This window comes from Pezoporus flaviventris, unplaced genomic scaffold (genome assembly GCF_033815535.1).
Source record: "Pezoporus flaviventris isolate CSIRO_AGI_PZ_B2104156 unplaced genomic scaffold, CSIRO_AGI_Pfla_v1 ptg000001l, whole genome shotgun sequence".
Taxonomy (NCBI): Eukaryota; Metazoa; Chordata; class Aves; order Psittaciformes; family Psittacidae; genus Pezoporus; species Pezoporus flaviventris.
Genome location: NW_026892549.1, coordinates 51912367 through 51926576, shown reverse-complemented (window position 1 = coordinate 51926576; position 14210 = coordinate 51912367). Strand labels below are relative to the sequence as shown.

General features: G+C 36.1%; 1 protein-coding gene across 6 annotated transcripts in view; it reads left to right on the top strand.

The window, feature by feature from the left end:
- The window catches only part of GULP1 (GULP PTB domain containing engulfment adaptor 1), a 156002-nt gene extending 147989 nt beyond the window's left edge, over positions 1–8013 (top strand). For 3 of the 6 annotated variants that reach the window (XM_061457869.1, XM_061457878.1, XM_061457842.1), the window contains 2 exons: positions 637–731; positions 2635–3989. In XM_061457869.1, coding sequence (XP_061313853.1) covers positions 637–731; positions 2635–2733 — 194 coding nt within the window. In that variant the 3' untranslated portion in view covers positions 2734–3989. Of the gene's footprint in view, positions 1–636; positions 743–2634; positions 3990–7698 lie in introns of those variants that run through there. The other 3 variants (XM_061457886.1, XM_061457850.1, XM_061457860.1) reach the window with 2 other exon arrangements.
- The last annotated feature ends 6197 nt before the right edge of the window (positions 8014–14210 follow it).

The window sequence follows — 14210 nt, the reverse complement described above, 5'->3', positions numbered from 1 at the left end:
TTTTCATGGTCCCATATTTTTTTCATTCATTTTTGACTTGATCTTATCCAATATTTTAAAACCCTAACAAATAGTGTTAGTTAATATCAGCTGTGCACTGAGGAACTCTTACCAAATGAAGGCCTTCCCTTCCATGATGAAGAGCAGATGTTGTCCTTATGAAGATGTCCTTAACCCTGACGGTGGGAAGTGGCAAACAGGGGACATGAAGGCTAGTTTGTTTGCAAGAATATTTTTCTGACATAATATTAGGGTGAAATTTGACAACCGATGTCCTGTTCCCTTCCCGTTTCTGAAACTCCTCATACACACCAAATCAAGAGCATATTTAATTTGGAGATACCCTCTTCAAATTGCAACTTATCAGATCCCCAAAATTCCTTTAAGAGGCAGAAGTGTTAATGAAATCTGAGTGAGCCTTCAACAGAGGTTGATGGTGTTCTTGGAAAAATTTGAACATTAAACTTAGGAAAACTAATCAAGACCTGGCTTTAAATTTGGATGTTGTGGTTAATCAGTTGTAGATCTGGAGGTGTTACTGTTCAGCCTTTAAGGAGATGTAAGCTGGCTTTTTCAAAGAGTTATCGTTGTAGCCCGTACCTTTTCTCTCAGTGACTCACTTTTCTCTTGTTCCAGAGAGAGACCTTTTTGGAGCAGAACCTTTTGACCCTTTTAGCTGTGGAGCAGGAGATTTCCCTCCAGACATTCAGTCCAAACTAGATGAGATGCAGGTAACTACGAAGTTATCAATTATGCAGTTTTCTGTGGCCGTATGACTCTTCTTGAAATATATGTTTACAGTATTCTGAAAATGTATTCTGGACTACACACAAATGCATACAGAAAAAAACGGTTTTGACTTTTTTTTTGTGTGTCTCATGGTCTTTGAGTTGGAGTTTGAATTTGCCTGAAGATCCTTACTTGGTATTAATATGGACACCTGCACTAATTTAGGGGTTCACAGCAGTGTAATCAAATTGGATACTGTTGTTCCTATCTGGGAAGGTTCTGAGGGAACTAAAAAAAGAGAGCTGAGGCAAGAGCCCTACAGATCCACTGATCTTGTTACTCTTCAGTTCTAGCAATCACCATCATCCCAGTTTACCCTCACCTTTCCATCAGTGATATCAGTCTGGTTTTTCATAGCATTTCCACAGGCAAACTATGTGCTTCAGGTGCCTTTAAAACCAGCTGTATTTGACTGTGGCACTCTGGAGCACTTAAAACTGTTGAGAATTGATTCAAGAATTCTGAGTGGAAGCATTTGTCAGAAAATGTTTGCTGATTCTAAAACACTCAATTGTATCTGTTCAGTTGCTGATCCAATTTTGAAGCAGTTCTAGGAGAAAGCCATCAAGTTTTGGAATAACTCACTGCCTTCAGTCAGACTTTCCAGAGTGCTAGTTCCTTGCCAGCTTGCTTATCTGTGTGTTTTTCAGCAGCCTGCCAGCAAAACAGACAGCTGAAAATACTGGAAACTTGAATTTCTAGGATCCTGGCTCCTCAGCAGAAAGCGTTCCCAGGGCTTCTAGCCCTCTTTTCTCTCAAGATCCCACAAGGTCCAAGAGAGCTAGCTCTCTGGCTCCTTCAGTTCCTTTTTTTCTGCCTGGAGAGCAGCAGAAACATTTCAAAATGGCTGAAATAAGATTTAAACACCATTTAGTTTTCCTGAGTAAAATCTTTTAATTCCTATTCACTATGAAATTTCATTTTCCATGTCAGTTTAGGGTGTTGCCCCTGGCAAACTCCACTCACAGTGAAGTAAGAAACTGAGGTTGTTGGTCACCTGTACTCTGGCCCATATAATTTCAGATAGCAGATAAAAGCCAAAATTGGCTTCTTTGCAATTCCTGTAAAAATGCTTGGGTTTTGTAAATGAAATAATGTTATTGCCAAGCCCTTTAGCACAAAAAGCAAATCTTCTAGCACCTCACACTGATATACATCAGTGTTTCCATTGTCTATAGCCCACTTCAGGAAAAAGTATACTGTAGCATCTCTGGCTACTAGGAAGAATCCTATGAAAATACCCAAGCGTCACACACTATAAGAGTTCTTATTACAGGTAATGTTAGTTTGATTGTTAGCATATAAGCCTGCAAAGTGCTGTCACCTCATAAAACATCAGTGAATGGAACCCTAGAAATCCTTATCAAAGATTTTCAAAGTCATAAAATGAGAAACTCGCATCCTTGTTTGTATTCTCTTGACCAAAAAAGCAGACAAACAATAACAAAACCTCCAAACCTGATGCCATTATTACACCCCGTTGCAAAGAATATTGCCTTGGTCCTGCATTCCCCTCTGCACATACAAGTTTTGTTTTTCCAGCTTTGTTTTGTATGCTTTATCTCGCAATTGGAGCGTCTAGTCTATCAGTCTTAGCATACCCTGACACTTCCACTGAAAATTAACTAGTGGGTCTATATGTAGAAACAAAGCTTGTTCATATATAATCCAGTTGAGAACAAGTATAAAGTTAACAAGGTATGAAAACAAAAATAAAATTCTAACAATTCTAACTTTGTCCAAAACAAAAGTTATGTACAGTATTATACTAGGTGGTAAAATGCAGATTGAAACATATTTTTATTAATATCTCTTTTATCTTCTTGTGCTGTCCTTGGTGCCTAGCGTCAGCGATGGTTGGTATATCATTTTTTAATAATGATATTTAATGCATTTACAATTGAAGTGTGCATGTGTTCATGTCTGGTGTCTTTATTTTTATGAATATGTGTGTACATATGTAAATCTTTCATGTAACTTTTAAAACTTTTAGTGGTCTGCAGTTTTTTAAGGTAGGAAAGCTGATTCTTTTTCTTATCAGCTGCTAATACTAAGCCTTTATTTTCATTGCTGTTTATTTTCCATGTGTACTAGTGAAATCTCCAGTCTTCGTTATCAGATTGTCCTTAGTGAAATGGTTTAAGCAAAACCTTTGATACATATATTTTTATGTAATACAGTCACATTTGTGAATGTTTTTTTACTTGGAAATAATTACTTAAAAGCTTGAAATGAGCAGAAGATAGCTGTACTAGAAGTCAGTGGTTGTTAGATATACAGCTGATAAGAAGGAAGGTGAAATGGATGCTGCAAAAGGTAAAAGCACAGAATATTCAATGTACTCTGGAAAATGTAAAGAAACATGTAAGAAAAATACAGGCTTCTTTCCTTCTCTGGAATGCAAACTGAAGGAATCTGTTCACATTATGAAAGTACAGTCTGACTTTCAGTAAATACATATTTCATTAAATACACAAAGGTAAGTTGCTTATGAACACATCTAATAGTTCAAATATATAGACTCACTCTGAGAGGGCGTTAAATACAGCTTATCCTGCACTGAGTGGTAAGCAAGCTGTCTCAGCAGCAGCCAGTGACAACCTGATTGGAGCAGCTCAGTCCAGACTCTCTTGCCCTGTTTCTCCTGTAAAGCTATGTCAGATGCCTTGTCAAACATATGCCTGTCTGCAGAAAAGCTGTCTCAGTGTATGTGTGTGTTGGAAGGTGATGTGTAAGCAAAGAGAGAAGGGAAAGTGCAGCACAGAAGAGGCTTTGGAGAATAAGCCCATTAAGTAGTGGGTGCTTTTCTTTGCATCCAATATTCTGAATTTAAAAGGATCAGATAAATTTTCCTGACCTCTGGGAGAACACTTTTGTATTTAAACTTCAGGGAGGGTCCAGATTTCACACTTAAGCTCTTTCTGTTCCATTTCTCAGTCCAGTCTCTGTTGATCTTTTTGGAGAGCTCAAAACTCATACTGAGATGTGACTTTTACAGCTCAGGCCTCTCTCTTGATGACTGTTCAACCTTCCATTTCCCCCACCTTTATGCTGAAACATATTTTAATTTCACTATTTTTACTGCATTCAGACATTAATAAATTTAATCTGTCTGTTTTCTCAGAAATCTTGCAGTTGAGGGGAAGTTTCCCTAGATCATGAATCATACCAGCAACAGGTGCTATAATTTATTAAAATCTCAAAGCTTCCATGAGCTGCAAGCCATTCCCCTGCATGCCCTGAAGCAGCCAGTAGGATTGATGTCTTTCTATCTGAAATAAGTTACCCTCAGCCCTTTAAATTATCATCTCAGAGATGTGTAAATTTATCATTGGTTCATAGCGTTTGCATTGACTTAAGCTCATGAAGTGAAGTTACTGTGAAGTGACGGGTCAATCTCAAAGCAGTGAGGTTTTGGCAAATTTATCTTCTGGGAAAAAAAGAGTTCTTTGTCTTTTACTGTTTACTGTTTTTAACCAGAATAGCTCATGTCTTAGAGAAACTAAAAAAGTGGGTGTTTTGGAAGAGGCTTTGTTTTCAGGTTGCTTTCACTAGTGAAAAGCTTTGCTACTCTCTTCAAGAGACCAGTCATATCCTTTAGTTCAATACCGTTATTCATCTGGGTAACTAAGATGTTCAGTCCTTGTATTAAATCACCTTGAAAATAAAAAGTTACTTGACATGGTCATCATGAGGATATGAACAGAGAAGCAAGGTGCAATATAGATGCGCACTTCGTAGCCCTTCCACTCCTGTCCAGTAACAGGGAATGGCCTTTTCTGCATTCCCTAAAAATCAGCAGATTTGAGAGATTTGCTGATCACATGAGGAGTTACTCTTTCATGAATCTTTAAAGTACAGGAAGCCGTGGCACACATGTGTTTTAATGAACAGGCAGTGTGTTATGCTTAAGACATGTTACTTGAAGCTGAAGTGTCTGAATTTCACAAGGCAAAATGCTTTAAATGCTGTGTATTAAAATTAATGTAACCTTTAATATGTATAGTATGTAATGTGTATCAAGTGCTGACTATTATGTCATTTTAAAAGAAAATATATTCTGCATTACACATTAATTGAGTTTATTAGAAAAAGAGAAAAAATCATAATTTGTAATCTGCTTGGTCATTCCAACTGACTTCATTATTATGACAGCTGCAAATGCTGGGTTTTGAAGTGGAGAGTCTGAAGTAGACATATACTGTGTAACGGATACTAATAATGTAGCAGCTTCAAGTAGGAGCCAGAGGATTTGACAGAGATGTATGCAGTTCAGATGTATGTATAAAGTGAAATTCCTGAAAGCAGATATAAATCTCAGAAGAGTTCTGCATAGCTGTGAGAACTGAAGCATAGGATACTTCTGTTATCTGCATTAATTACACTTCAGCTGTGTCTGAACATAAAGGAGAATCTTTTTTTAAAACCTTATGTTCCCACAGCTTGCTTGATTACAGCTAATTGCCTTTTTTTAAAAAATACAGGGTATATTTGCCAAAATACAAGTTTGAAGAGTCCAAAAACCATTTAAGAATTTGGAGTTATTTTGCAAAATTTGAAGGATTAGGAATAGAGATGGCTGGGGAGATCTGAAGTCCATGCTTTTGTGATCCTTGGAAATTTTATGGCAATCGCTTTGCCAAGGAATCCGCTAGACAAGGATGTTCTGATTTATTATCCCCCCCCTTTTTGAAGACTGCATTTAATTTAATAGGAACATTAGTTAAGCCAATTCTTTGGTTTAAACTCCTACGCACTTCTTGTCCTTCACTTAGATTTTCATGAAAAAAACCAAACAAACAGAAAACTGAACCTCTGAGGTTTACATTCTTTTAAACCCTGAAAAATCCCCAGCTGGCGATCTAGATTACCTTGATGTCCTCTTTATGTTGTTGGTCTTTTTTGATCGTGTGGTTGGCATGGAACTTTGAACCTGCTAGTAACTGTAGTATCTGACATTTAATGACAGTCTGTTTTGTGTCATTTAACAGATGAACATTGAAATGTCATGTTCCTTTTATAGACAGTTAAGTGCATGAGCCATTTTAAAGTATGAATGTGTTAACACTCCAGTTCCTGATACTGTAGTAGTAGGTTTTCCTTCCTTATCAGTTCTGCCTATAATAGAAGCTGGGTTCTCAAGTACGCAACTGGTAACAGCACCTGGCTGCCACATCACTATTTTTACAACAGACAATAGTTACGGTAATAAAGTTAAAATGCTTTTAAAAATAATTATGATACATATAGTGCAGCAATCTCTTAATGGATTAATGCTGATCACATTCCAAGTACGTGAAAATATGATCATTTTAAATGCAGAATATCATATCTTCAAAGAGGAGGAGGACTAAATAGGGGGGAAAGTGGTCTGAAGTTAAAGAAGGAAAGATAAGGAGAGCATTGTTCTTCAAGAAAGCAGAAATAGTTCAAAGCACTAACAGCAAACACAAGCTAAGTGTTAAATGACAAAATACCATTTTGTATGGAATAAAAAATTAAAAAATCACACATGATCAACATAAAAGCAGTGGGATGTATGTGCTTCCAAAATGTATAAGCTGATTTGCTTTTAGCTAGCCAGAGAAAAGGCATTGGAAGTGCAGCTTCTTAAGACAGCAACAAACAGTGCTTGAATGTATAGAAAGGTAAGAGCATGCAGGACATGAATGAGATGCGTGTTCTGTGAAGGCCTCTCTGGATTGCTAAAAATGAAGATGGTTGTCCTTGCTAAAGTAGTTGCTGTAGCTGTTGTACCTCTGTTGTACCTCTATCAAGCATCCTCAGGTTGAAGCACAAACTATCCCTTTTACAATCACAAAACTGGAAGCAGCCTTTAGATATGCTTCAGAGCATATCTGAAGTGCTTCAAAAGGTAAGCATTTCAGACACAGTGTAATAACTGCAGGGTTTACAATATGATAGGATAGACTGTAGGGCTAATTCTGAATTTCCCCATCTGTGACTGCAGTTACATCAATTAATAATATCCTTTTGGTAAATGAACAACAGGAGGTGTTTGACTTGGAGCATCAGATATCTTTTGCTTGAAATATTTTTTCAAATCCTGTTATCCCTTTGAGAAGTACAGGGCGAATAAAGGGAAAAAAAAGTCAGATATGTTGGTGAGTTTTGGCAGCACCATGTCATCCAGGTAGGGCAAACTGGGTGACGCAGTTGGAGCTACTGGCTCTTCATCTCATAGAATGGATTTGCCTGTAGGAATATTCAAATTTTAATTGGAAAATCTCAGACCATTTAATAACTATTGCCAGGAAGTTTATTCTGTTTCTCAGTATTACTCTTCTGATGACAGTAGCTGGTGGGGTTATTAATTATTGATATGCTTTCAAAATTCTAGCCTGTGGTTTAAATCTGTTTGAAATTAAGCTGGTTTGATTTGGGATTTATCTTTCGAAGCTAAAAGGCATGCTTCAGCTACTGCTGTACATTGTGAGGAAAGGCTTGAGTTTATGCGTAATCCCAGTACAGGTTGCTTTGCAAGAAGATTTATTTTATTTGCAAGACATTTACTTCATGAAAGCAACTGTTACTGATTTCATAGCATGCAATCAACATTCTCTAAGTGAACTGTATGTTAAGACAATGGTGAACTGAAGGTTATGGCAGCTGTCCCTGGAGATGATGTTCTCATAGCATTTCTATTCAGAGCCCTTGTTTCCAATGGCTTATAACTTTACAGTACTTTTACCTAACAGACTGAAATTTTCTTGACTCAAAGGTAACTTTTCTCTTGAAGGTCAGGTCAAAATTCAGCCATTATTCTGCTTCTTCCAAAATAAAGAGAGAAATGTCCTAAAGTTAGGCTAAATTCAGATGTTTTTAGAAAGAGTTTAACCCTCAAAAAGTCACTTTCCTTTTAGTTAACTATGTTTTGTTTCATTGCAGGAGGGGTTCAAAATGGGATTAACTCTTGAAGGCACAGTGTTTTGTCTTGACCCACTAGACAGCAGGTGCTGATGCCAAGAAACTATATGTGAAAATCCTACACAGTGTTGTTCGGTTGTTTTTTTTAATCCTGAACATGTATTCGTAGATATTATCCATGTGCCAAAAGTTGCTTTCTTCAACATGTAAACTCTTGTGAGATTTGCTTCTGTAAAAATCCAACTTAGTTCTAGTCTTGCCCTGTACAAATGTAAGAAGTTATATTTGTTTATGAAATATGAATTAAATTACGCTGTTATGTTTCTTTCTCTCACATTTTGCCCCAGATTACTATGTTTTATGACTATGAGCCTGGAGAAGTTCTTCAGAAAGCTCGCACATACCTCTCTCTGTTTGCAGACCTGCAAGCATGATTTACATGTAATACTTTACCTGGCAGCATTTTGAAATTATGCTTTTAAGTCATTATTTAATATTCAAGCAATAAAATGTTTAATATTTAGTAAAAAATGTTCAAATTGCAGTGAAAATGCAGAAAATACTAACCATTAATACATGCTTAAAAGGTAAATCTGGATGCCGTGTAATTGATCTCCTTTATTGTGTATCATTACTATGCTGTATATATGTCATTACTAGTTTACAAAATCCAGAAGACTTTTAGGTCCTTAATTCATGTTTTATAAACTAACAAATTGTTAGTATGCTTATCAGTGTTTAATGAGCATAGAAGAACTGCTGATTGCAGACTGGACAAAGTAACTGCCCGCCCTTTTGATATTTTATAGCTGAATTTTAAAGTATGTAATATGGAATTCATTATATGATAACCATAACTTAGAAAGAAGTTTATGGTCTTGCATTTACTTAGGAGTTTGTGTAATTTTGTATATAAGCAGGCATTCCATTTACTGGGCTCAGTCCTGTAAGTTACTTTCAACACCTGAGTGTTTACAGTCAGGCTCTGTTGATTTTTTTTTCACTGTCTGCTTTAATGCAATAAGTCTTACTATAATTTTAAATAATTTTAATAATTTTAAAGCTTGCTGTAAGAATTCTGTATAACTTCATAAGTCTTTCATACCCACTGGTTGTTACAGAAGTAACTGCAGTCTTCAGCTGCTAGCAAGTTGAATGCTGATCTGTCTATGCATACTCTTTGTTAATCTTCAGCATAAGCAATAAAATACCATCTTAAACCTATCTCAGAAAATTATCATTAGTGTTTTGATGCCCAAACTGAACATTATTTCAATTCAAAAACTTTAAAAACTCTAGTATTTTTCCCTCAAAACACACAGATGTGGAAAAAAACCCCAAAATTTTAGATTTTTCTTGTTTTCATTCCTTTTCCATTAGAAGTTTTTTTTAATACTTACGGTTTTGTCTGTAACAGTTACAGTTCACTATGAAAAAACAGTTTGCAAATTCAGCACCACGTGCATATGTTTATGCCTTGTTCAACAACATACTTCTGCATATACCTTTGAAGTCCACAAAAATTAATTGGATTATTACTTTAGTCTTCCTCTTTCCTATTCTGTATTCAACATTCATGTAGAGTGTTATATATAAATATATATATTAAAATATATCAAATCACTAATAGTATATGTTTCATAAAGAGAAATCTTTATAATTTTGTTTGTCATATAGTATTTTGGAATTTGTATAATGAGGATGTTTAGTAGCCATAGGAATGGCTTTTTTTAACAAATAGAATTTGTATTTTTATTGTACTTTAAAAAGCTTTACATAATGAGCATCTATTTAGTGGTCATTTATTATCAATGGTAACACCAAAATAATATTTGCACATTTTAAGAAACCTTTTTTGTTACTGTTTTTTATTATAATTGACTGCAAATGGCATGGTTAAATATTACATACCTGGTCAATCCGTACAAAAATACTTACATCAACACAACAGTGCATTTTTAATGAAAAGGTTATGTGATCCAATTGGAAATTGTATTTTATGTAATCTCAAATGTCTGTTTAATTTTGCCTAAAATAAATGTTTTTAAATAAATTGCATCCCAGAACACAACTTTCATTCAGTAAAATGCCCAGTGGAAGGGAGGGTGGAGAGATGCTTAATTGTTGGGCAGAACCTGCCACAAAGAATGGTTTAGTGCTGAAGTGTGTAAAAGTTGCCTTATTTGCTGGGACGAATCTGTAATCAACAGAGAAAAATCTTGTTCTATATGCAGCTACCTAGTACTAATAATTAGTGAGTAACTCCATAGTGTTTCACGGATTTAATTGGCTGGGTTTATTGTCTTTTTATATATATATATATATATATGTAGCCGCTCAAATATACTTAGCTACTAAATGACCCTGATGGTTATTTAAGGAGTAAAGGAGGTAATTGAAGTCTTGCAGAATCCTACAAAGCAAGCTCTGTAAGTCAGGTCTGTTAGTAGTACAGGCTGTTGCATATGGTGTTGATGCTTTTGAGAAAGGTAAACTTAAACCCTCCGTTAATTACTTCCATTGCAAACTTTCTCTTCAAGGTAATACTCAATACCCGTTTAACCTTTTCCATTTGTGGAAATGGGGCTTTAACAGTTTATGGGAATGGATGCTGTCAGGGCTAGCAAGTAAGGGGTATATGTAATCTCCTGTGAGTTATAAACATGAGCTATTCTTTCTCAGAACATGTCTCCCACTTGTATCAATGTTCTTTTCCAGATAGTGCAGTAATGTCATGTGCTAAATCTTCAGACTGTTACTTTTAAAATATATTTTTGAGAGCAGTACAAGAAGTCTGGGTGATTGTTCTTGCTCTGTTTAGAGTAAATGGGAGTGCTCCTCCTGCTCAGGAAAAAAAAAAATCAAATCTCAATAGCTGGTTTAGGCTGGGAATGTGAAGTGATTCTGCTAATTGTGTGACCATAGGCAATTCACTTCACAGAAGCCTGTGAAAAGATAGTAACATCATCTACTAGTTTGGAGATACAGTGGTAAATCAGTTGTGAATAAGACTTTTTTTTTTACTTGTAAATTTATACTCCAACAAAAAGAAAATACCAGTGTGACTGGCTGCTCCCGGGTTTGTCCATGCTTTTTTAAATTTCTGGTATCTTTTCTTTCACCTCCACTTTTTTTTTTTCTTAAACTTTTTCAAACTGTGGGATCACATTGCTGATCATGATGATCATCCCTTTGTGGATGTGGAAAACTAGATTTCAGTTTCACTTGGCTGCCCACCTACTCTGCTGGCATGACACTGAACCTGTATTAACAGCTAGAAGCAAGATTCATTGCTTTCTGTTCCTTTTCTTGTATATGAACTATTTTTCTCTTCCTTCCTGCTTATTACACCATACCTGAGTAACTGAGATGCTTAGGTTAGACTTCTTCTTAAATCAAACAAGCTGATACATGGTTGGTGTCTGTGTTTTATCTTTTTCACCTTTGATAAATTACTGAGCACAACTGCAGGATGTTCTTGCCTTAACCCATTGTCTTTACTTTGGATGGGTTTGTAAGTGGCTGTCTTTTGTCCTTCCACATGACTGATATGATTTGCACTGAAAGTATAATTGATCAAATAATTCAAGTTGGCAAAGATCAAGTCCTTCATGTGGCAAAACGAATTTTATTTCATTTTGGCTTCACTTATGGAAGAAAGGAAGAAAAAAATTCTCACGCTTGCAGAAGTAAGCGTGGTTGTGTAATCCCAAAGGTAACTGAGCATGCCAAGAAGTGGGGCTGGCTCTGAGGTTTCATTATGATGATTATTTTTCAATTTGTGAAACTAAGCACGCAGTCTCACCAAGCAATTCTGCTTCACAAAAAGAGTCCCTTCTGCAAAGGAAGAGAGTGTCACTTGCTGTGGGAAATCTCTAGTTAAAACATCCAGAGCTGCTATTTTCATTCCATCCCATCAGTTACTAGGCATTGTCCACCTTTGAACACCCTCTTAAGACAAGAAAAGTGTTAACAATGGCAGGAGAGCTCTCAGTTGTCTTAATTTGTCACATTGGAGTTTTGTTGTTGCTTTAAAAATTAAAGGATGCAGAAGTCACAAAAAAAAAAAAAAAGTCCAAATAACTGGCCATATGTTTTAAAATGCAACCAAAAATGCCAGGTGTTCTGTAACCCTCAGCTGAAAAACAAGAAGTTAGCTTGGTACATAATTAGCCAGCATCCCCTGCCACCCTTTAAGACATATTTTTAATGAGAGACTGAGAGATATATTGCATTGTCATCAGCTGGTGATAAGTACATAGCAGTTCTCATCAACGAAATAGAGAACAGGATTTCAAATATATCCTTGTATTTAGTTTGACAGAATGGTAGGCAACTTTTTGTCAAAATAAAAATCTGACATTTGTCATATATGTAGCCTTCTTGAGATTCAGTAAGTGCCGGGGCTTAGATTAAATGAAACAGCACATTTATTTATTCATCAGACCAAAGCTCTTCCTGGAACTACAAGACTTTCACTGGATTTCATGGACTGCATACATAATTTTTTGTGTGTGATGGGGGAAAGGTTTCCAAGTGCATGAATATGCAATTTGCCTTTTGTTTTGAGAGATTTCTGAGAGTCTGATTTATGTAGCATTTCAGATAATAAACCCTGCGAGTTCAGTCTCCTACAGTGAATTCTGGGATGGATTGCACCTATTCTAAGGCTCATATGAATGACAGCAGCCACAATCAGTATATTTGAGCCTTTGGAATGTTTTTTTTGGTTTTTTTCCCCTCTGTGTTTTCCACTATTTAATTCAGCAAAACTTATGCCTTGCAATAAAGAAAAAGAAGGAACAGAAATAGATTAGAAAAGGAGTATAGGAGAAAAAGGGCGGGGGGGGGGGAATGTCATCTTGTGCCAACTTTCCACAATTTAGTAACACTGCATTTTTCTGGTGAAACTTAACTGATTTGATAACTTCTCTGGTTCTGCCCGAGGATTGTGTGAGGGATGCCAAGATGCAGATTTGCCGTATTTACAGTCCACAAGAACTGCTATTGGAGCTGTTTGAGCTAGCCAGAAACAAGGAATATTTTTTCTACCCCCTGTTGTATCTTCATTACATAGAGTAGGTGACTCACACTGAGCCTCCTCCAAGATGCCAGCTTGCCACAAGCTCTAGTTTCCATCCGTTTATCCTGATTTCTGGTAGATGGTACCATACTAAGGACCTAGCAAAGTTGTTTATCTGATGAAGGCTTCCAGAAGGACTGTCTTCTGTATTACACCATTACAGAAGTGCTTAGCTAATTGTCCTTATTGCAGTATTGACTGGAAAGCATGACAGTAAGAATAATCATCCTGATATTTTGTAAACCTATTAATGAATTGTTTATATAGATTAATCTCCTTATGATAAGAGCTTTTCCAAAACAGGAGTCTTGGAATAGACCCTAAAGAATTTTCAGCAATTTCACTTCTTTTGCAGCTTCGTCCTTCCTACACACAAGCTTTTCTGACTAAAACGCAACTCTGAAAATCTGTTTAACTGAGCATTCATAAAAGCTACTTGGGACTCTGCCATGTTTGTCATTTGAATTGTTGCAACTTTTATTTCTTGTATGATTGTATTCTGTGAGCGTTTTATTCAGTAAAAACAAGATGCTTTTGAAGCTTTTTCACAGAAATTAGGATTGAAGTATTTTAGCCGTGTTTCACTGAATACTGCTCATAGCAGGGGGGTTGGAACAACATGATCTTAAGTCCTTTCCAACCCTAACTATTCTATGATTCTGTGAATATAACTAAATGAGTTCCCTGGGAACTGGTTAACTTTTGAAAGCTATTGTGCTTTCTAAACATTTTGGTGTTCTTGATTTTTGAAAGGAACTTCACTGTTTTCAAATAAAGTGATCCTTAACACTGTGGAAAGACTGACAAAATACTTAGCTTATGTACTATGTTGGGATAAGATTCTATAGAAGATATGGTTTGGGGAGAGGGAGGCAGAAACAATCTGTTTGAAGGGCCTTGATAGACTGTAGAAATCTGGGGGTTTTTTTCTTCACTATCATCATTACTTTTTAGGGTATGTTAGAACAATAGTATCATTCACATACATACTTTGCTAATTTTTTGTAGTGGAAGAGAGCTATTGTAATGCCAGGTAAATGTCACCTACAGTTTAAAAGATGCAGGAATGGGTTCCTCATGTTTTTACAGCCTTCTGTGTATTAGATACTTGAAGAAGCCAGAATAGATCTGAATTTCTGAGACACTTCAATCCTGTAAAATAATGACATGATCAGGTGTAACTTGTGACAGATAAACCTGAGATGCAAATCAAGCAACTACATTTGGACAGAAAGGTAAGACAGTTTTTGAGATAAGTGAGAGTTAGTGAGAAATCCCATGAAAATAAAAATACTTTATGGGATTGCTTATCTGACTGGGCTTAACCATGCTAAATATTCCCAAGTGAGGCAATATTTGTGTATTTTTAGCTAATGATCTGACATTAAAAATGCTTGATACTGTTTCCGTATTATCAGTAGAAGTGTCTAATGACCAAAAGTTTTTATAT